Here is a 25,033-nt window from a genome sequence, read left to right as displayed (position 1 = left end):
GAAAGTTATTAAAACACTGTACTTTAATGACTCATTCATTCATTCATTGAACACATGCGAACACAATTTTAATCACCTGCTGTGTGCCATTCTCTGGGTTATGTACAGGATGAATGGCAGTAAAGCAGCCAGCAAGGTAAACACAGTCCTTGCCCTTAGATATCTCATATTTTTCTTCTCTTTCTCCTCATATCTTTCTTTTTCACTAATTTTTTTTAATGTTTATTTAGTTTTAAGAGACAGTGAGAGAGAGGGACAGAATGTGAGCAGGGGAGGGACAGAGAGAGAGGGAGACACAGAATCTGAAGCAGGTTCCAGGCTCTGAGCTGTCAGCACAGAGCCTGATGTGGGGCTTGAACCCATTGACCATGAGATCATGACCTGAGTTGAAGTCGGACACTTAACCGACAGAGCCACCCAGGAGCCCCTCTCCTCCTATCTTTCTAAACTTGGACTAGACCACAACTCTATGAAGGCAGACACTGTGGTTAGTTCCCTTCTACCTTCAGTGTACCACTCAGTGCATATGCATTTGGCACTCAAAAAAATATTCTTAAATAAGTGGATAAATGAAGAATGGCAACCTATCATTTCATCTACTTTATCTCACAAAATACTGGGGCCTTCAGTAAAGAAATCCAATAGCTGTGTGGCTGTGACTTCAGGCCAGGCAATTTAAAAATATTTTAAAATAGGTTGCATGTGGTTTAGTTGCTGCTTTACACTTACCTGTCTCATTGTTCTGGTATCAGTTCATTATTGAAGGAGATGGAGATTTTCTGGGCAGTAGTTTTTTTCACATCCTATTATTATCTTTCCCTGCTCCACTAAGCTTTAATCCCTTATGCTTACCGAATGGATGTTCTATAACTGTTCTCTGACTGTCCCAGACAGTCTTCACTTTTGCCTACTAACCCATTGTAATTCTCTGTAAAAAACAAAAAAAACAAAGAAACAAAAAAAAAACCTCCACAATAATTTAGGCATAATTAGAGTTGATCCCATTTTATATTTTATTCTGTATCTGTATAGAATGGTCTAAAGAGGAGATGGTAGTCTTGCTTTGAGAAAGGAAACATACTCATGTGAGTTCTTTTCGACAACTAACATTTGTGACCATCTCCCAACTTCTTGTCTTCTTTCTTGTTTGCTTTGATCTTTTGTATTTGAGATTTCCTTCCCTTTGCCACATGTACAGGGCCATTTCCTTCCAATACCTGATTTATAACCACTTTCTCTTATAATTCATTTTAAAAAGCCACTGCTTTTTGTGGCATTTTTAATTCATTGTACGCAACCCTAAGCTTTGGCTTTGCACTTTAGTCACTTCAATTATTTATTCAAGGGCCAAGATTGCATAGTGTTTAAGAAGGCAGGTTCTGTATTCCAGCTCCATCCCTTACTAGCAGAGTGAGAGGAGGCGTGTCATTACATCTCTCTGTCTCAGTGGCTTCATCTACCTAGTGCAGTGAGGATACTAATGATACTTCCCTCCTAAGGCTGTAACAAAGATTAAATGAAATAATGAATGTAAATAGCTTAGCACAGTGCCTGATACCTGTTGCATATTATTATTATTATTATTATTATTATTATTACTGTAATTGTATATTAATACTACCCACCTAGATCATAATTATTATTATAATAATTATTATTTTTACTGTAATTGTATATTAATACTACCCACCTAGATCATAAGCTTGTAGAGCCCTGGGATCACATTTACGACTTCTCTTGTACTCTTGATGTAACACCAAATGCAATAAGTACTCTAATGAAGGCTCTTAGAGTCAATGGATGCAAAGTGCAAAATGAATTAGTTAATGAACGTTGTAAATTCTGATTCAACATACCTTTCTCAGAACGGGAGGTATTTTTCATTTGTAGGTATACAATGTTCTTTAGTCTTCTGTCACATTGTATGATTTGTAAATCTGAAGATGCTATTTATAATGTATATTTTGTGTGTATATGCAGATTAAGAAGGATTAACTAAAACTGTAAAATAATCTAAATAGCTACCCTAAAAAAATTACCACTGGCATTTTAATGAAATGTTATTTTACAACTTTAAAGCTCATAGCAATATAATTAGTAATATGTGTAATCTTTATTACCAATCTTAATCTTTTTTATATGACTGAAAAATTATTTTATGGAGGTACAATTAAAATAATGCTAAAAATGTCAGCATAACAGAATTAAACTAAAGTAACTACTACAATATTGTACCCCAAACCAGCTAATTTAAATGCAAAATACTTTGTAAAGGCTATTTATCTGAGCTAATGCATGTTAAGGGATTTAAGGAGTAGTTTGTGTCGCTGAAATAAAAGGAAAAATAAGCACTGTACCGCAGTCTTTACTATTGTTTAACATGAGGGAAATATTAAATAGGTTTATATATAGGCCACTTGAGGAAAATGTATTAGAAGCCACATCACAGCATAGTAAATATAAAGAGGACAGGCAGGCAATACTACTTTCAGAGTCTTCTACAGGAAAAGCTTGATGCTTACAATTGCCCTTGTGCAATTAATGTTAAATCGTCAACTGTGATAACTAACAGAATTTTAAGGCCGTGTTTTGAAAAGGGCTTTCAAAATACTGGATAGTTGTTTAGTTGACACATGACACTGGTTAGATTTTTCTCTGAATGGTTCCTTCAATTCATAGTACTCTACATGATTATTATTAAATGAGAATATGGAAAGGTTTAAAAATAAGATGTTATTTGTTAATTAATTAATTAATTTATGGAACTCTATACTGGGGCTTGAACTCATGACCCTAAGATCAAGATCGAATCAGATGCCCCTAAAAATAAGATTTTTAAAAATAAAAATAAGTCTAGCACAGAAACGTTAAAAAATATGGAAAAGTAAAAAAAAAAAAAACACCTACATATTCACCACCCATAAAGAATCACATTTCATATTTAGTATATATATTTCTAGTTCTGCTCCATCTTGGATAATTTTTTAAAATATTTAATAATGAGGCACCTGAGGGGCACCTGGGTGGCTCAGTTGGTTAAACTTCCGACTTTGGCTCAGGTCATGATCTCACAGCTTGTGAGTTCAAGCCCTGCGTAGGGCTCTGTGGAGACAGCTCAGAGCCTGGAGCCTGCTTCGGATTCTGTTTCTCCCTCTTGCTACCCTTCCCCCGCTCACACTCTGTCTCTCTCTGTCTCTCAAGAATAAATAATAAAATATTAAAAAAAAATAATGAGGTGCCTGGGTGGCTCACTCGGTTAAAGGTCTTGGCTCAGGTCATGATCTCACGGCTTGTGAGTTCGACCCCGCATCGACAGTGCAGAGCCTGCTTGGGATTTTCTCTCTCTCCCTCTCTCTCTCTGCCCCTCCCCCATTGCTCTCTCTTTCTCAAAATAAATAAACAAACGTAAATATATATATATATATATTTAATAAAAAATCGTTGTGATTACGTCCCATAGAATATTTTTTGTAATATAAAAAATCCAGGAAATACATATTATATGAAAACTACTAATAATAGTGAATCAGCTATATTTTCCTTGTATTATTTTAGGCTTTCTTTTCTGGAACCTCAAAAAGTATTGGGGCTTATGTGTTTATTCCAAATTTTGGTTCGGCTGCATATTATTTTGAGGGCTATTCTTTAAAAAATGAATTAGCACTAAAAATATTTTAGTAAGTTTAAATTACTTCTTAAAAACTATCACCTACTAGTATCTTGTATAAATTATGACAGAAGCACGAATCATAAATTTGAGAGAAGCAGATATTGTGGTGTGTCTGTCATAATTCAGTTGTTGAAGGTGGAACTCGAATTCACCAAATGTTACCACACGTTTGTTCTGTTTCTATTTTGTAGGTCTCAGCACACCTGGAAAGTCCTGCGAAGTCCCAGCTACAGAAAGTGCAGAGACAAGTAAAACCCTTCATGACCCTTGACTACCAAATCGTCAACCAGACTCTTAAACGGTCACAGCCTCCAACGCCAAGCAGTGCGCTTCTGCTACAGCATGGGCACCCTTCTCCCGAGAGTGACACTGGCCTTACTGGAAATCCACTCACCAAGTTACTAACTCTTGGGAAAGAAGATGACAATGTGGAATGGCATGTATGTCTAATAGCTACTTATGAAAACCTATAATCAGGTTTTGAGGAAAAATGTAAAGAAATTGAAGTCTACATTTTTATAGTAAACATTCCAAATTCAAATGCATTTAACACAAGGAATGTCTTCATGGATTCATATATAATAGTTAGTTATGCACATCTTAATTACTATGCATAATAAAATATAACAACTCATTTTTCAATACTCGTTTCAGTTATGTATCATTGTGAGTCAAACTAAGCTCTAACAGTAATTTATATTAGAGAGATTTAGCTTTGTAAAGATTTCCTGGTATATTTAGTTAAAATATTTATCAATAGTTATATTATCTTAAATACCCATTAAAATAAAATAGGAAGAAGTTTTTTAAACAGAAGTCAATATGTGCTCCGAAATAAGACTAAAAAGCTTATTGCACTTAACATTTTATGGAATCGTATCTGGATTTCTTACTATTAATTATTTACTCATTTATAGTTTTCGCAAATACATGTCTACCATTTACTAAATTACAGGAATTTAGAGGTGCCAGGGATACAAAATGAATAAAAATGTGTGATGTCATGGGGTTTATATTTATGGTGACCTGCTTATGAATGAATCTTCAAAAAGTACTGAAGAATGAATTGAACTGACAAACCACTAGACCTGGGGAAAAAGACTTCTTTTAATATCTCAGTGCAGAAAACTACATTCATAGCTGAAATTTCTATTCCTTTCTTTTTCTTTTTTTCCATTTGATTTGTTAGATGGAGCCATGATCCTATGATCTCCCACGTTTAATCTCCCAATCTACATTCCTGATGATTACTGATTTCAGGTTGCTGCTTTTTAGCTATTAAGTCTGTAGCCTCCAGTCACCAAAGAGTAATGATCAGTATCCCATTATGTGAATTACAAGTGACAGAGGAAGATTTCATTTTTTGCCAATTTTACTTTAATCTGGAAAAGGGAAAATAATAAGGATCTGGTAGACTGTTTAATAAATATAAAACAACCATAAAACAGGAGTCTTTGAAATCCAAAACTGAGCATAAATCTTTACATGTATATTTACTTAAACTTCTCAGTAGTAGATATCTAAGGAATTTTGTTTAAAAAAGTGAATGTAGAGGTAGGTTTTCTATTCACTCTAAGAAGATCATAAAAATATATGTAGGATGAAAATCATCTGTATAGTAAATATTAGAACTCAACCAATACAATTTATCTTATAACCCCCTTCTTCCCAAGTTCATTTCATGGTGCAGAAGATTGATTTCTAAAGGAAAAAAAAATCCCAAAGGATATGCATATGCCAGTCCTAGGCAAAACCCAGAAAATTATCTTATCATGTATCTTATGAAATATGTTTTCTAAAAAATAAGAAAGGATAAGTAACATATATCAGTGTTCTCAGTTTTTCTTAGTAAATGTTTTTATTCTCTAGACACACAGGTTACTTTTTCTTTTATAATTTTTCACGTTTTAAAGGAAATTTATTTGATCGTAGTGGTCTTTTCGATGGTGTCAAAGTTGCATGTCTGAGAATGGTTGAAAGCCTCAAGAGGTGTGGAGTTCTAGGGGCGATGTGCATATTGGCTACAGAAGATTTTTTCCTGTTTTTTTAAACCGTTGTATTTTCAACTAGGTATATAAAGTTTCTTCTATCATTAATGTCTATTTAATCATAATGTTATCCAGTGTGTTATAGTTTTAATCAGTGTGTGTTCTCTTTGATTCGGCTTATCAAGTGCGCATTTTCACATCTGGCCACCATTCACGGTCTTGTTATCTTTCATAGCTAAGATGTATCCTATGTTGTTGCAATTTCCTAATATTCTTTGATTCGTGCTAGGCGTCCATGTCACAAAGCAGCAAGTGTGCAGTCTTTAGAGTCAGACCGTATGGGGTTAGAGCTACCACTTACTAGCCACGTGGTCTCAATCCTTAACCTTCCCAGCATTTCTACGACTTGAAGAGTTGTTTTGATGCTTGCATTTTTAAAGTTCAAAACACAAAGGCAGAGTGGGGGCTCGGGAGAGAGTGGCTGTTGCCATCCTTTGGTGTTTCTTTCTCCTAGGCTTGTCTTCCTATGACATCAGAGAGCAGTTCATTAATTCAGAGAAGACCTCAGAAAATATAGTTACCACAGAATAAGTCTGTGTAGAGCATCCTTAGATTCAGGATTTGGGGGTTGGTATTAGGAGTAACTTGATGATGATGAATGGTTTCTGAGACAATGAAATAGAAAATCAAAAGAAGCTTTTTTTTTCTTTTTATCCTGAGCCTTTCCAGGATAAAATCCAAATTTGTACTCATGGCGCACAGGACCCTTCCACACTTAACCCTTGCCTCCTGATCCAGATTTACCATTTGGCGGCCGCATGCCACTCTGTGCTTCAGTCATATGGGTTCACTAGTGATTCTCACTAGTGGCCCAGGTTCTCTCCTCTCCTGTCCTTTCTTTACCAACTACTCATTCAGTCTCCAGCATTTGGCTAGATAATTGTAACTCTTCAAAATCCATTTCAGGTTTCTTCTCTAAGGTGCTTTTACTGGTGGTTCTCTGTGTAGAAGAATGCTTATTCTCTGCCTTTTCATGGCAATACCTATATCATATGGACAAAAATTGCACTAATCATAGCATTTTCACAGCACATGCTACATTTTAATTATTCATTGTCTTGTTTTCTTATCTGTTGTATCTCGTAGGAAGTATAAGTTGAAGGGGAGAGAAAAAAAAACATTAGCAAATAATTATGATATTATGTAGAAAGGACAATGGTATAAATAGGAGCATGAAAGTGCTGTTCTTATTCAGAAATGTCAGTAGTAAAACTTAGTCAGAGAAAGTGGCTAGTGGGGCATTTAGCTAGATGAGATAGCACCAGTGAAGAATAAAGATGGGGAACAGAAGAAAATGAGGTGAGCAGAAAAAGAGTAGGCAGATTGTGGCAAAAGGTGACACCAGAGATATAGGCAATGGACAAATCACGGAAAGGTTGGCACTCTATGCTCAGCATAGAGTGAAAGGTTTAAATGTGGGGTTTGGGGTGACATAATTGGATTTGACTTTAATATCATTGTCAGCTCTGTAGGGGAGGGGTCCTGGAGGGAGAAAACCAGTTGGGAGGTTATTTCTATGATGCAGTGAGAGGGGATGAAACCCTCTATTAGAACATGTTAGAGTTGAGGTATCTGGGAGACCATATATATATATATATATATATATATATATATATATATATGCCATTACTTCTTTATCCATTCATCAGTTGATTGAAATTTGGGCTCTTTTTTTAATGTTTATGTATTTATTTATTTTTACAGGGGGAGAGGGAGACAGAGAGAGAGAGAGAGAGAGAGAGAGAGAGAGAGAGAGAGAATGAGCAGCAGAAAGGCAGAGAGATAGGGAGACACAGAATCCAAAGTAGGCTCCAGGCTGTGAGCTGTCAGCCCAGAGCCCAATATGGGGCTTAACCTATGGACCATGAGAGCTAAAGTCAGACACTTAACCGACTGAGCCACCCAGGCTCCCCTCAACCTTTTTTTTTAATGTTTATTTTTTTTTGAGGGAGTGGGCTCTTTACATAATTTGATTATTGTTGATAATGCTGCTAGTAACACTGGAGTGCATGGCCCCTTCAAATCAGCATTTTTATATCCTTTGGAAAAATACCTAGTAGTGCAATCGCTGGGTCATTGGGTAGTTCTATTTTTAACTTTTTGAGGAAGCTCCATACTATTTTCTAGAATGGCTGAACTAGTTTGCAGTGCAAAAGGGTTCCCCTTTCTCCCCATCCTTGCCAACATCTGTTTTTTCTTGAGTTACTAATTTTAGCCATTCTGACAGGTGTGAGGTGGTATCTCATTGTGGTTTTGATTTGTATTTCCCTGATGATGAGTGTTATCTTTTCATGTGTCTGTTAGCCATCTGGATGTCTTCTTCAGAAAAGTATCTATTCATGTCTTCTGCTCATTTCTTAACTGAATTATTTGGTTTTTTAGGGGTATTGAGTTTGATAAGTTTTTTATAGATTTTGGATACTAACCCTTTATCTGATATGTCATTTGAAAATATATTTTTCCATTCCATTGGTTGCCTTTTAGTTTTTTTGACTGTTTCTTTTGCTGTGCAGAAGCTTTTTATCTTGATGAGGTCCCAATTTCATGTTTGCTCATTTTTCCCTTGCCTCTAGAGACATGTCTAGTAAGAACTTGCTGTGGCCAAGGTCAAAGAGGTTGATTCCTGTTTTTTCCATTAGCATTTTGATGGTTTTCTATCTTACATTTAGGTCTTTCATCCATTTTGAGTTTATTTTTGTGTCTGGTGTAAGAAAGTGGTCCAGGTTCATTCTTCTGCATGTCGCTGTTCAGTTTTCCCAACACCATTTGTTGAAGAGACTATCTTTTTTCCTTTGGATATTCTTCCCTGCTTTGTTGAAGATTATTTTTGGGACCATACATTCTTGGGTCCGTTTCTGGGTTCTCTATTCTGTTCCATTGAGCTATGTGTCTGTTTTTGTGCCAGTACCGTACTGTCTTGATGATTACACCTTTATAATACTGTAATACAGGTTGAAGTCCAGAATTGTGATGCTTCCAGCTTTTTTTTCTTTTCAACATTACTTTGAGTATTTGGGGTCTTTTCTGCTTCTATGCAGATTTTAGAATTGTTTGATCTAGCTCTGTAAATAATGCTGGTGTTATTTTGATAGAGATTGCATTGAATGTGTAGATTGCCTTGGGTAATATAGATATTTTAACAGTATTTGTTCTTTTAATCCATAAGCATGGAATGTTTTTCCATTTCTTTCTGCCTTCTTCAATTTCTTTTATAAGCATTCTATAGTTTTCAGTGTACATATCTTTGACCTCTTTATTTAGGTTTATTCCTAGGTACCTTACAGTCTTTGGTGCAATTATAAATGGGATCCATTCCTTTATTTCATTTTCTGATGCTTCATTATTGGTGTATAGAAATGTGACAGATATCTGTACATTGATTTTATATCCTACAACTTTGCTGAATTCATGTATCAGTTCTACCAAATTTTTGGTGGAGTCTTTCATGTTTTTTACATAGGAGTATCATGTTGTCTGCAAAGAATTAAAGTTTGACAACTTCTTTGCTGATTTGGATGCCTTTTATTCCATTTTGTTGTCTGATTGCTGAGGCTAAGACTTCCAGTATTATGTTGAACACCAGTGGTGAGAGTGGACATCCCTCCTGTGTTCCTGACCTTAGGGGAAAAGCTCTCAGTTTTTCTCCATTGAGGAGGTTATTAGCTATAGGTCTTTTGTATATGGTTTTTATGATGTTGAGGTTATGTTACTTCTATCCCTACTTTCTTGAGGGTTTTTATCAAGAAAGGATGCTGTTTTTGTCAAATGATTTTTCTGCATCTATTGAGAGGATCATGTGGTTCTTATCCACTCTTTTATTAATGTGGTATAGCACGTTGATTGATTTGTGGATATTGAACCACCCCTGCAGTGCATAAATAAATCCCACTTGATCATGGTGAATAATTCTTTTTTTTTTTTAATTTTTTAATGTTTATTTTTGACACACAGAGAGAGAGAGACAGAGCATGAGTGGGGGAGGGGCAGAGAGAGAGGGAGACATAGAATCTGAAACAGGCTCCAGGCTCTGAGCTGTCAGCACAGAGCCCAATGCGGGGCTTGAACTCACAGACCGCGAGATCATGACCTGAGCCGAAGTCGGACTCTCAACCGACTGAGCCACCCAGGAGCCCCTGAATAATTCTTTTAATGTATTGTTGGATTCGATTTGCTAGTATCTTGTTGAGAATTTTTGCATCAATGTTCATCAGGGAAATTGGCCTGTGTTTCTTCTTTTTAGTGGGGTCTTTGTCTTGTTTTGGGAAGAGTGTTTTTCAAAGGTCTTTTTGCCTTAAAACCTCTGAGTTTTTATGCCTAAGAACAATTTTATTTCACCCACCTACTTATAGGATATTTTATTAGTTATAAATGTTTAGGTTCAAAGTTCTTTAACTTTAATACTTCAATTATCATCCCATTGTCTTCTTGTACCCAGTGTTGTTGAAAATTTTCATTCTAGTCTTTTGTAGATCTTTATTTTTAAACTTCTCAAACTTTATAAATGTTCTTCCTTTGTCCTCAAACCTCGTGCTTTCCATACCTATTATCCCCATTTTGATTGAGTCAAAATAATTTGTTCTTTCTTGCATTTCATTATCTTCATTTATCATTTTGAGGATGCTTATTCTGCTGATTTGTAATTCTTTTTTCTCTTTTTTTTTGCCTCATATGTTATTTCTGTTTCATCTGATCAAAATTTTGCGTTTATTGTCTTTTTAAAAATAACAACTGAATTCTTGTGATTAATTATAAAGTTTTCTAGAAGCTGTGGAGCGAAGTTTTTGAATGGATGTTAGATCTCAAAATCAATTTACATAATGGAGGAATCAACGTCATCAATAAATTAAGGAAAAAAGACTGTGATGTAGGTGGATGGCAGAAATGAAGGTAGAGGTGTTAGAGAAGCAAAGAAGAGCCTCCAAGGAGGGTGAACTTTCACACGTAAGAAAGAAAGGTTTTCTATTGAAATAGGAGAAACCTAAGCATATTTACAGGCAACAGGGAAAAATTAAAGATGCAAGAGAGTGGGTCATTTGTGATGTAAGTTTCCAGAAAGAGAAGAGATAAATGATATATATAATTTTTGGTGAAAATATTAGAAGTTCCCAATAGAAAAGCATTTACCATGAATTGTGTTTAACATCCTTCTTTCCTCTGGTCTTCTTTACATCTGTTCAGTACAAATTTGCTGTCCATGAAATGGTAAACATGAATGAGAGAAATATCATGAAATTAAAATTTGAGTTTAGTTACAATCAAGAATATATTTTAAAGCTTTCACAGACTGTACTAAACAAAATAAATAAAATACGCATATTTATTATCCTAGGTCCTTTAAAGATCTCTTGATGCACATGGAATAATATGTTAAATGCAGACCATATGTGAAATCTAAAAACAAAACAAACAAATAAACAAACAAACAGCAGAATCAGACTTATAAATACAGAGAACAAACTGATGGGTGCCAGAGGAAATGGGAGTGGGGGGTGGGTAAAATGGGTGAAGGAGAGTGCAAGGTATAGGCTTTCAGTTTTGGAATGAATAAGTCACTGGAGTAAAAGGCAGAGTATAGGGAATACTGTCAATGGCATTGTAATAGTGTTGTATGGTGACAGATGGTAGCTGTACTTGTAGTGAGCATAGCCTACCATATAGACTCATCGAATCACTGTGTTGTACACCTGAAACTAATGTAACAGTGTGTGTGTCAACTATACTCAAATTAAAAAAAAATAATAATAAATAGATAAATGAAATCCAGACCATAGTCAAAAGCTGCACTCTTGAATATGGTACTCACTAGCCACATGTGGCTATTTAAATTTAATTTTCAATTAATTCAAATTCAATAAAATCTTTAAAAATTAAATCAAATTAAGTATTTAATTCCTGAGCTTAAATGTTCATTGAGACAAATGAATGGATACAGAAGATGTGCTATAGATCTATATCAATGTCTATATCCTCTATTTCAATACAATGGAATATTACTCAGCCATAAAAAATAATGAAATCTTGCCATTTGCAGTAATGTGGATGGAGCTAGAGAGTATTATACAAAATGAAACAAGTCAGTCAGTGAAAGAAAACTACCAGATGATTTCACTCACATGTGGAGTTTAAGAAACAAAACAGATGAACATAGGAGGAAAAAAAAAGAGGGTCAAACCATAAAACAGACTCTTAATGATAGAGAACAAACAGGTATGCTGGAGGGGAGGGAGGGTGGATGAGTTAAATGAGTGAGGGGTATTGAGGGCACTTGTTGGGATGAGCACTGGGTGTTATATGTAAGTGATGAATCACTAAATTCTACTCCTGAAACTAATATTACACTTCATGTTAACTAAGTAAAACTTAAATTAAAACTTGAGAAAAAAGATTTAATTCCTCAGTTAAACTAGCTACATTTCAAGTGCTCAGTAGCCATTATATGCAGGACATTCCTATACTTGCAGAAATTTTTGATGGAGACCACTGGCCAACCTAGAGGGCCGAATTTTCAACTTCATCTCAAACCTGACTCCTGCTCCATTCCCACTGACCAACATTCTTTCTGAACATATATGTTCCTATATCAGGGTCTTTGTATTTTTTGCTTCCTTCCCAAGGACTGTCCTTCCCCACACTCTTCATGTCCTTGTTCAAATATCCGTAAATCCTCCTCTGACCATTTTCTAAAATAACATTCATTCCCATCAAGCTCTCTCCCCACCTGCATTAATTTCTTCAGGCCACTGTTTGTTATGAAGCTGTTTATTGTCTGTTTTCTCATTAGAGTTAGGGCTCCAGGAGGGCAGAGACTCTGTGCTGTTTCCTTTTACAGCTCCTGTGCTTACAACAGGGTTTTGCAATAAGTATCGCTCAACAAATCTTTGTTAAATTAAGATTAAATAGTGTTCTGATTTTTTGGCATATCAACTTTAAGGTATCTTAGTAGAAGTCTGAATATTTAATTCTCTAAGGTTCTCAGAAATCACGCTTTGATGATAAAATTAACGGAATCATAAAATACTTTTATACATCTCACCAAGTTTAGTTCTGGTTGTTTCTGCACAAGTTTTTGGAAATTAAGAGTGCTACAGTGTATAAATTCAGCATTCTCATTTTCTTTGAGTTTACATCATATTTTGAAATGTCACTAAAGAGAATATAGTGGGAGAGAGGAGAACTACAGCTAGAGAGAAAAGTAGGGGGCAAGCATGGTATTTTTAATATACAAGCTTTTACAATCTTCTCCGGCTAAAGTAGAGAAGGGAAGGAAGATATTTTAGAATGGAATTGAGAAAGGAGTGAAAAACTGATTTAAGTTAGGACTTTAGGGCCAGATTTCCAGGATTTCAATCCTGTCTTTGTCACTCACTAGCTTTGTATCATGGAACAATTTATTGTGCATTTTTTCCTCTCCCAGTTTCCTCATCTGTACAATGGAGGTAAGGATAGCATCCACTTCTCAGAGTTTTTGTGAAGATTAAATGGGCTGATGTATGCAAAGCACACAGAACAGTGCCTGGCATGTCTCCCACTCTATATGTGTTTGCCATTGTTACGATTTAAGATGTCGGTGATTATTATTGTTGTCGTTATTGCTGTTATGGTTATTAGCCATTAGGGAGAGTTAGGTAACATTTTTCCATATATTCTGTATCCACGTGGACCAATTGGCTGGCATGACCACTGATATTTGAATATCCACCTGTAAGATGCAATCAAAACATTTCAAAAGGAAAGTAAAGTTATAGGAAGTCATCTCTCTACATGTTAAGTACATGGGCTCTGGCTTGAGGCACTTCATGATAACCAGTCTATTTATATAGATACTGATTTCCAAGGGACTAGCCCAGGGTGATTTGCCCAGCCATCACCTGCCAGCTGGTAGTAGAAGCAAATTCATGGGAAAGCAACACAGATCAAAGAGTGTCAGGATCACTTCATTTTAAGTTCTAAAATATTCTCGGTTTTGATATACATATAACCTTAATTTAAATATTCTTAAAAACTTTAAAAGATTGCTAATTTTTTTTCTTTCTGAATTCAGGCTGAAGCACAACTCTTCTCATTATGCACAGTATTCTAAATGTATTATATATTTTACTAGATGGAAGACGTTATTGAGGATATAATCGGTATGGAATCAAGTTTTAAAGAGGAAGGAACAGACTCTCCTCTGCTAATGCAAAGAACAGTAAGTGTTTCCAGACTTGAGGAGGTCAGTGAGACCAAAATAAATAGTAGCATCTGATAATATAAAAAATAAATTTAATTTGATTAGTAAATGTTTTTTTCCTACGCTTTTGAAACAGACATAAGATAACAGATGAATAGTAGAAAATATCTATTGGTGCAGAAAAAAAGATTATATAATGTTACTTAGGAATAACATTGTGATATTCCATCTATCTATCTATCTAATCCCTATAAACATCCATCTAATTATATATGTAATCTATTACAGCATTTTCAATGAGTGATTTAATCTTCAGATTTCCTGAAACACAGCATATAATCAAAACACTCTCATAAGCTAATGGCTAAATTTGGACTATTTTACCATGACTAACAACTATCAGATTCAGAGGGCTCTACACCTTGTAGAGACAAGAAAAATATTATAACTATAAAAAATCTGACTTCGCTTCAGACCTAATAACTAGAGATCAAAGATGAACTTACGAAAAGTAGAACAGGCCTCACCCTACTTTAAGGCATGTAGACAGATGTCTATGTTGCAATCAGCACAAATTCCTGGAATGATATGTAATGAAGGGATGGTATCTTATCTCCTGGTTTGATTGCTGTTGCCTTCTCGTCTCTTATTTATTAATCACTAAAAATGTTATTTGTAAAGGGTGTGCAAGGTTTTTCCACATACTTTTAAGGGTTATTGTTGGTTTGTTTTCTTATGTTTTTACACCTTTTAGAAAAATGAGACAAAATATGAGAGATTGTGACTGAGATGTTATTTTAAACATTTCATTTAAAGAAAGTGAATTCTGACTATATTGTGTAGTATGATTTTTCGTCAGTAAATAAATGAGCTGGGATATGTTAGTGATGAACATTTAAATTTAAAATCATAAAAGAAAATTGAGAAAGCACCCCGTTTTTATTTTCTGTTTTTTCTTTCCCAGATAGACTATCCAAAGACAGTAGTATCTCTTTCCTCCTTTTCTGTGGTATGCAGGACCTCCACTTTAAAACAGGTCACTAATACTGGCATTGTCTGACAAAGGTCAAATGAGGTTTAAAACCTTGCATTTTTGCAGTTTTAATTTTTATTTTATTATTTATTATTATTTTTTGTTTATTTATTTATTTTGGGAAGTCAGGGGCAGGGTGGGGGGAAGGGGCAGAGAGAGGGACGGGTTCCACACTGTCAGCACAGAGCTGGACACAGGGCTCGAAGTCACAAACCATGAGATCATGACCTGAGCCGAAATCAAGAGTCAGAGGCTTAATTGATTGTGCCACCCTGGCGCCCCTATTTTATTTTATTTTTATTTTTTTTGGATGGACTGACAAGTCTATCTCTTCTCTCTTCAGATTTCAAGCAGCACAGTTACATGAAATCTGACTAATTCTCTAGATAAATATATTATTAATGCTAATTTCTCCCTGTCTAATTTCACAGCATGAACATGCTATTTTCTTAACCAGTATTCAACCTCTGGGTTTCAGAAAATGATATTAATTTCCTACAGTCTTTTCTTTGTATGTGGTACTCATTAAAATTGTATACTGCAGCATTCTCTTTGTCAAATTATCTTATGTGTTTTGTAGAGGCTGCACAAAATGGCTTACTCAGTACAAATTGGTGGCAATAACTATCTGGAATTTGCTTTTGATATCCAGAATGTACTTTTAAAAAGATAGATACTACTGGTCTACCTATACTTATACAAAGAAATATCTCTGTTGACCAATCAGCAATCATTGATAAATCTAGATCTACACATAAAACCAAAGAGTTCAATTAACCAAATCTCTTTATTCAATACATATTATGTGCAAAGTGTAATACATTTACCATAGGCAATTCAGTTGAATAAGACACAATTCACATGTCAAGGAGCCACATGATAATAGGGGAGTGGAGTGAATTGTACCTGAGAGACAGGGAGGGAGAGTGTGGATCTCGGTGTTAAACTCAGGGTCTAATCTAGACTTTGTGCATGTTACTTAGCCTCTCTTTGCTTTCTTCTGAATTACAAGAATAATTAAAAATATTTATCTCCAAGGCTGTTTTTTATATTAAATCTTACTTAGTAGCCTACATGTGTACATTTGAAATGCTAGTCAGAGAGTGGCTCTGCAGTTCAAGTGAAGGAGAAACCATAAAAATCGAGATTTTTTTGGAAATGCTTTAGGAAAAGATGATGTTTGAAATATAGTTATGAAGAATAGTTAAGCTTTTAAGAGGTATCTGTGAATGCAGAAAAGTAACAGGTTAAGAGAACAACATAAGAAAAGGCAAGAGGTGAGAAAAAGAGAACGTATAAGAATAGCTGGTATAACAGAGATAGGAAACTCTAAAGGACGTTTATAGTTCATGTGAATGAAAATACAGACCTGTTGGATCCAGAAGAATGCTTTGAGTAAGCGTTATTATTAGCCAGTGAACTTTTGGTGCAGATGGTAGAACATGGCTCATCTGGGGCTTAAGCATGAAAGAAATTCGTTGGTTCATGTCATGTGTAAATTCCTAAGGACTATCACATGTGGGCAGCCCTCCATAACTTCGCCTTTGTTTTCTTCTGTGCTGGCTTTATTCCCAGCCGTTGAGCAAACACTACCATAACCTATCCCTAGGTACGCACCTAGTTCCTTCTTGCTAACCCAATTTTTTTTGCAGACAACTACTTCTTCACAAGGAAGAGAAGTTTCTGATTAACTTCAGCCGATCCTGGTGGCCCCGTTTCCTCTGCCAGAGACAGTTTTAAGAATAGGCTTGTGGGGCGCCTGGGTGGCGCAGTCGGTTAAGCGTCCGACTTCAGCCAGGTCACGATCTCGCGGTCCGTGAGTTCGAGCCCCGCGTCGGGCTCTGGGCTGATGGCTCAGAGCCTGGAGCCTGTTTCCGATTCTGTGTCTCCCTCTCTCTCTGCCCCTCCCCCGTTCATGCTCTGTCTCTCTCTGTCCCAAAAATAAATAAACGTTGAAAAAAAAAATTAAAAAAAAAAAAAAAAGAATAGGCTTGTGTTGCAATTCTGACATGTTGAGCAGCTTTCTGGGAATTTTCGTAAGTCTTTAAAGTAGACCCAAGAAAGAGGTTTTTGCTTCTCCATGATGTTGTAGGACAATGTGACTTATATAGTCATTTTATTGCCCGGAAGGTAAATAAACTAAGAAAAAACAAAACAAACAAACAAAAGGGAGAAGAAAAGCCAAGAGAAATACAAAAAAATGCTGTTTTATATGCCCGCTGGAGAATTTTTGACCTGTGGCTTTCACATTATGTAAGATTTATTCCCTTTATTTTATAAGCCAAGTATGTTGGGATTTTCTGATTATTATAACCAAATTCATCCTAATGGATACATTCAGTTAGGCTTGGCAACCTTTTCCCCTTGGTTCCAGCTAAATCTCTGGGATAATTCTTATTGGAACAATTTCTGACATGTATCTCTTCCTGAGCCAACTTCTCTGGGTCTTGGGCCCATGCTAGAGCTGTGTGAGCAGCTCACACAACAAATTACCTGGACTAAGAGTGAGAACGAGAGCAGGAGTTGTCACGAAAATAAATGTAAGTGAATTCTACTGGGGCTAAAACAATAGATGTCTATTATGGTAAGCTTCAAAAGTGAGATATTTATCAACTAAAAATAATTATTATTAATTTCTCACCTATTATGTGAAGGTCACTTTTCCATGTGTTTTCCATGTATTTTCTCTAGTTCTCATAGAAATATGCAGAATCTCAGGGGCAGTCTATTGAGTGTGCTGTTGGCCATTTTACCAGTCCTTTGCTGTGGCATAGGCAGAAAACCTCGGATCTCACTCAGCTAAGATTTATCTCAGGACCACTGCATATAGGCTTAACTAAAAGTCATGCTATAACTTCTGTTGATGGGAAACTTGGAATCTGCTGAGGGGAATCTTGGACCACTTGTGGTGGTCCTTCACATTTATCCAGCTTGAATGAAGTACTTCAGGGTCTTCACAGATCAATTTAGCCCAGGTTTTTCTGATCCAGAAATGAATGGGGACTGATTAGTGACTAGAGTCAGTATTTCTTTTTTTTTTTAATTTTTAAATGTTTATTTATTTTTGAGAGAGAGAGAGACAGACAGACAGAATGCAAGTGGTGGGGGGGAGCAGAGAGAGAGGGAGACACAGAATCTGAAGCAGGCTCCAGGCTTTGAGTTGAAAGCCCAACGCAGGGCTTGAACTCACACACTGTGAGATCATGACCTGGGCCGAGGTTGGATGCTTAACTGAATGAGCCGCCTAAGCGCCCCGCCTGTCAGTTACTTCTTAGTTCAACAACTGTGTAAACTACATTGGAAAAGAGACAAAGTGCAAGAAACATTCAGCCAAGTCAGTCATGATTTTTGTCAACACTCGAACCTGTCAGTTTCTCATTCTCTTTAGAGTCACTGTATTTATTTTCTTCCCTGCTTAGCCCTCCCCTCACATGATGATATCCCAAATCTTGTCATTACCATTTTTTCTATCCCATCACATTTTTTTGTTTCACACTTTTTGACCATTGCATTCTATTTTTTCACTGCATCTACTGTAGTGTTCTTATTTCACCAATTTTTCAAGCTTCAAATCAATGGACTCTATCACTAATATTTTCAATACCTACTACTTCACACTTGCAGTGAAAATTTCCTTAACCTGTCTAGAGTCTGATCAAGCACTATAACCAATCCTCTTGCAAACACTCCTAACATATCCCCATTTGTTCCTCAGTTTACTTCCTTGGCAAAACCCCAACCCTGATTAAACTTCTCTCTCATCCTACCCCATGTCTCAACCTGAGCAGCTTAATGGATAAAATTTCACCACATTGCTCATAGTCCTCATCTCAGATACATCACCAAAATTCCACAGGGGTTTTCATCCCCACCAGATGATACACAGCTATTCCCTGGTTAATGAAACCATTTTTTATACCTTCTTTTCTCTCTTCAAATCTCCAGAATTCATTGCCCTTTCTTTATTTCTCAGCTGATTTCTCTCTTACAACGTATTTCAAAGAGCGAATGTATGAGAACTCATTCATTAAGTTGGCATCACCAATTCTACTAAACCACCTGTATCTGTTTTCATTTCTACTGTCATCTTTTCTGTTAGAATAATTACTCCAGTTCAAAATCTAAAGCCATTCCACCACCTGTGCCCTGGATCTTCTTACCTTCTCAAGGACTTTCCTTCTCTAAATAGTGACTCCTTCTCCTATACAATCAGTCTATTCTGATCTATTGGATTATAAATATCAGCAATTACACTAATCTTTAATAACACTCCCTAAAAATAAAACCAAACCAAAAAACTCCCTTTGAACACATTTTTTCCTCTGGCTGCCACACTATTTTCATGATTTACTTACACATAATTTTCATTAAATGTTTATTTATTTTGAGAGAGAGAGAGAGAGAGAGAGAGAGAGAGAGAGAGAGAGAGAACGAGCAGGAGAAGGGCAGCAACATGGGGCTGAAACTCAAGGAACTGTGAGATCATGACCTGAGCCAAAGTCGGACACTTAACCAACTGAGCCACCCAGTAGCCCCCTTGATTTACTCATACATTAAAAAAAAAACTTACTGCGTCAATTTTCACCCTTTATCCATATACTCACCTCCTGTTTTCTAGGTCCAACAGAGCTGTTGTTCTCACAATCCACAAAGAGCTCTTAAAACCAACCAAAGCAGAAGCCAATAGTAAGTTCTCCTTACTTGTCTTGGCTTCTCAGTGGTATTTGCCATGGTTCACCACTTTCCCTTCTTGAAGTACTATCTGGGATTCTGTGGCACCACATTTTCTGGTTTTCCACCCACCTTGATTGTGCTTTCTCTTCTAACAGATGTCTAAATGCTAACGTGTTCCAAGACTCACAATTCAGCCCTCTTTTCTCATGTATCTATACATCCTACAGGTGATCTCAACCCTTGCCCAGCCTAGATCTCTCCCCTAGATGTTAGACTTGTATATCCTACTGCTTTCGTCTCATCTTTTCTGCTTCTAACAGACATCTCAAACTTAACATGACTGACAGAAAGCTTTTGTCCACCCCCCACCCCACCCATCCAAATCTGCTTTTGGTTCATCTAGAACCCTCATTCCAAAAGAGTCATTTTTCTTCTCTCTCTTACTCCCACACCTCCACATCTATTGGTATGTCCTGGTTAACACCCGAGATTTCCTGAACCTCACAGCTTCTTATCAGCGCCTCTACTAAATCACTTTTCCAGTCTCTCTTGGACATCAGAGACAGACTCCAGCCTAACTTCCCTGCTAATTCTTGCCCCTTTACAGCTGTTCACACAGTAGTCAGAATGATTTGCACAAAGCAAAACTCAGATTCTCTTTCTCCTTGTTTAACATTCTGTCAACTTCCTGAAATCCTCAGAAAATAAGCCAGACATTTTACCATTGTCAGCACTTCCCTTTAACTTTAGGCTCTGGCCTCAATGGCCTTCTTCCTGCTCCTTGAACATGACATGCATACTAACATTTTAGGACCATTGAACTTCCTTTTTTTTTTTTTTTTTTTGCTTAGAATACATTTGTCCCAGATCTTCACATGGCTGCCCTTTATGCTCCCAATGTTTAGTCAATATCACCTTGTAGAGAGGCCTTCCACAATCAGCCTAGCTAAAAGACCCCATCTCATCACTCCCTAAATCAATATCTTATTTTGATGCCCTCTGACACTTATGATTAGAATTATTATTTTATTCACCTATTTATTGTGTGCTCTCACCCCTAGAATGTGAACTCCTTGAAGATAACAATTTTGTCTGTCTTGCTCACTGCTGTGTCCCTGTAGACACAGAGCAGTAACCTGTTTATTATTTTATCAGGTTACCTAGAGCAGTAACCTGTTTATTATTTTATCCTCAGCACCTAATGCAATATCTAACACATCACAGGTGTTCAGCAAATGCATGTGAAATAAATACTTTAAAATCTGCACATGGTATTGAAAAGATTGTTCCCATTATACATTAGTATTTCAGAATTTTTAATGGAGAAAAATCAGTAGCAGCAAGGATAACAACAATAATAATAGCCACTGTGATTTGGGTGCTTGCTATGTGACAAGGATTGTGCAAAGTGCTTTTTTGTGTGTGTGAAAAATTACATTGATCACCACAACAAACCTATGGGATAGAGACTAGTATCTAGTATTACCTGTTATCACTTTATAAATGAGAAAAGAGGCTTAGAGAAGTTCAGTAATTTGCTCAAGTTATACACTAAGTGAATGGCAGGGTAGGGTTTGAATCCAGTCCTGTATGATACCAGATGCAGTAGCAATCCTACCCACCTTGCTTGCCAGCAGCCTCAGAAGGAAGCGAGGTGTCTCCTACAACTGTAGACTCATAAGATTTGAAGGGACCTTAGGCTGATCTGATTCTCTGTCACACTCCAGGATTGATTTTTTAGTCTGTGAGTTTAGATCTGTCTCCCTATAATTTCTACCCATTGGTCTTAGTTTCACCCCTTGTCTTCAGAGACGTGGTTGTGCATAGTAACTCATTTATTTTATCATATATAGCTATTTTTTCAATCATGTGTCTGTAAATGCTGGTGGCATTTGGCAATCTCAGTAAACTGTTATAGTTCAAGACCATTCCAGAGATGAGAACTGAGTAAATATTAACAACCCTTTGTGCTTCGTTGGAACTTGAAAGAACTGCATAACATCAACAAGCAAGCTTTTGTCAATCACAGTCTAGACCAGATTAGTCTTAAAGTCCAAGGAAGAGCCAAAGTTCACCTTGGCACAGAGTTTTCTGCACAGTTCTCTCAGCTATTGTTTGCAAGTTTTTAAGGAAAAGAAAATGATGAAGTAGAAAGAGAAAACCATTGCTATTGTGAAGGTTATAGACACTTCAGAATTAAAACTGGTGAGCAAGTGCATTTTGGAGTTCTTTCAATGTTTGGGGATGAAACCACCTTAAATACTGAATATAAACTTTATAAACTAATAGTAAAATAAGGTATGTAGAAATTGAGCTTTGAAATGTGTATTATATAATCTGCTGTATTGACAAGCTTGTTTACTTACAGGATAGTTTTTGTGTTCTGGATACAGTACAAATATTTTTGTCTCTTTAATAAAAAAAGTTGTTAAAATGTTTAATTATGATTTTTCTATCAAAAAGTGAGGGTTCCAGTGATTATTTATTACAGTGTTTACATTAAATCAATAACTATTTTTATTAATTTAGTACTAAATAGATTATATGCATATAAAGTATATGATGCAAAAGTATGTATAAGTTACCATCTCTGTTTTGTGTTTTATCTTTTCTACTTGAGTTATAAGCCAGCTGGCCAAGGACAAGGGATCCTCTACTCCCGCCCAACACATTATTTGTATTCACTCATAATAGAAGAAAAATAATAATAACTCAGTGGGACTTCCCTACTCAATGTTTGTCATTCAAACCTCATAGCCTACTTTCACAAATAATATAAAGCAGGATATTCAATGGTGTGTGTCTTAAAACTGGAAAAATCTAGTTTACTACGTTTAAATGAATAAATATCCAAAAGAAAGAAAATAATCTTTTAAATGCCAGTTTTTTATGTATGCAGACATTGTGTGGTATATGCTCCCCTACAGCGTTCTTTCTTTATGTCTGATGTTTATCTTCTTTTTATGTCTACAGTTATTCTGATAATCTCATGCCCACTTTTACCATTTTAGTGAATGTCTTCACAGAAAAGAAAAATAGATGATCCAAACAACTCCAAGTATTCCCTCAGTTTCCCATGAAACTTACACTAAATATGTGATATAGACATAGATCTACAGATATCACACACACACACACACACACACACACACACACACACACATATGTGTGTGTGTGTGTGTGTGTGTGTGTGTGTGTATGGTGGGGTTTTTTTTTTTTTGGCTTTTAGTGTTTATACTGAAAAACTACCTGAAAATATAAGATATAATGGTATGTATACACTATTTTCTTTCCTATTTTGTATTTATAATGAGATTATCTGAGAGATAGACATATCACACACACAGACCACACACACACATACACACATATACACACACACACCCCTTCAGAAAATTCTCAGGGTTTTAGATAAATAATCAATTTTCACAAACGTGGTAAGTAGTATATACTATTGTGCTGTCCTTGCTGAGTAAATATAAATGAAGAGGGGTAAAACAATAAATATAAACTAGATTATTAATTTTATGGTTGAGTTTATTAGGCCTATAGTGTTTTGGTGAAGAGAAAAATAAATCAGACTGCCTTGAAGGAGCACGCTGGGGAAGGTTTGGCCTGTTGGCTGCCCCTAGAGAGTAGGTTGGATTTTGATACTTAAATAAAACTGAGAAAAAAATAGTTCAATGGCTTCCAACTTTTTACATATTCAATTCACTTCTTACTATTAAAAGTGTTAAGGCAAGGACCTACCCAGAATGGGGTAGGTACGAATCCAGCCTTTGTTTCAGATAGAACAAGGATTAAAACCTAAGCCCTCTATTTATACAACTGCATGATCTTGAGGTAGTGATTTAATTTTTCAGTTTTAATTATTTTATATTTAAAATGGGAAGCATCAAGCTCATAGAGTTGTTATAAAGATTACTTGAGATAATATTATTATTATGAAACATACTAGCTTAATAATTGGCACATAATATATACTCAATTATCTATGACGTAGTATATGTTAGGATAATGCTTGTATTTTACAATCTTTTTTTAAAATTACCAATATATAGATTCATATGGTCCTTGTGGCAACACTCTTTCCCTCCACCCCCTCTCTCCCACTGGAGTCTGAAATCTATTTTTGGAAAGCATGCCATATATATACATGGTATATAGGGGCAAATAATGTTGACTAGATAATGTGGGGCCACTTAATTAGATTTTCAAAAGCTAGACACAAGAGTTTGACCTTAATGTGGAAGATAGAAGGGAGAGAAATTTTTGATTTTTGATTTTTGAGCTGGGAGAGATCAGAAGGAAGTTGTATTTTTAAAACATGAGTTGGTCTGAGAGGGGAAGTTGGGAATTAATTGAGAGGGATGAAGGGATACTAGATGGAAGGACATAATTTATGTTTAGGATCCTGAAGAATTTATACATGAGAACAGAGAAGAAAATATAAAGGATAAATGATTTAAAGAAAAAAATCATACTGGGTGGTAAATCGGACATGGTATATGAAGAGGGAAGAAGCCAAAACAGTCAGAAAAACGTATATGGAATTTAGGTCAGATTATTTATGTTGTCCTTTATTATACGTAGCCTAATAGGAATAAATGGATATATGAATATTTTCATAGCTTATTTAGATTTTCTACAATATGCTTGGATCCAGATTTTATTTTCTTATAGGGCAGCATGATTTTAAGCATAGGCAAATCTATATTTTTCTAGGGTTATGGAAATTCATTATCTTTTCAAACACTTAGAATTTTATCATAAGTAGGATTGAATTTTATCAGATATTTTTTCTGAACCTATTGATATGATCATAGATGTCTTTTTTCCTTTTTGACATCATAAAATATATTTATGAGAAGCCTAACTTTATTATGACAAAATATCTTATTTATATTGTCTTGGATTCCTATTGCTATTGTACGTTTTTATTTAGGTACAGTTGACACACAGTGTTACATTAGTTTTAGGTGTACAACATAGTGATTGGACAACTCTATATGTTAGGCTATGCTCACCATAAGTGTAGCTACCATCTGTCACCATACAACACCATTATAATACCATTGACTGTATCCCCTATGCTATGCCTTTCATCCCCATGACTTACTCATTGCATCACTGGAAGCCTGTACCTCCTTCATTTAGCTAGTAATATTTTGCTTCAGATTTATAGTCATGAGTGAAATTTTCCTTTCTCATAATGTCTTTGTATGGTTTCAGACTGAATGATTTAGTGCATATTCCCTCTTGTCTCTATTTTCTGGAAATGTGTGTTCAAAATTAGGATGATATGTTTCTTGAAAATGTAACACTTTTGCCCATAAAACCATCTAGTCCAGATATTTTCTTGTGCAAGATGTTCAAAGTCTGTTTTGATTTCTTCAGTAATTATGAGACTGTTCAAGCTATTGATTACTTTTTCAGTC

The 25,033-nt window shown here is 35.7% G+C and overlaps 1 protein-coding gene across 4 annotated transcripts in view; it reads left to right on the top strand.

Annotated features, from left to right (window-relative positions):
- The window catches only part of TFEC (transcription factor EC), a 71,263-nt gene that overhangs the window by 21,642 nt on the left and 24,588 nt on the right, over positions 1–25,033 (top strand). For 3 of the 4 annotated variants that reach the window (XR_006965164.1, XM_047096234.1, XM_047096233.1), the window contains exons 2-3: positions 3,862–4,110; positions 13,820–13,906. Coding sequence is in view for 3 of the 4 variants with exons in the window: in XM_047096234.1 (XP_046952190.1) it covers positions 3,931–4,110; positions 13,820–13,906 (267 nt within the window). In the remaining variant the exon portion in view is untranslated. The remainder of the gene's footprint in view (positions 1–3,861; positions 4,111–13,819; positions 13,907–25,033) is intronic. The other variant, XM_047096235.1, reaches the window with a different exon arrangement.

This window comes from Lynx rufus, unplaced genomic scaffold, assembly GCF_022079265.1.
Source record: "Lynx rufus isolate CCGP_SWC_20201006 ecotype Redwood Valley unplaced genomic scaffold, mLynRuf1.p SCAF_4, whole genome shotgun sequence".
Classification (NCBI taxonomy): domain Eukaryota; kingdom Metazoa; phylum Chordata; class Mammalia; order Carnivora; family Felidae; genus Lynx; species Lynx rufus.
This window is presented reverse-complemented; position numbering and strand designations above follow the sequence as displayed.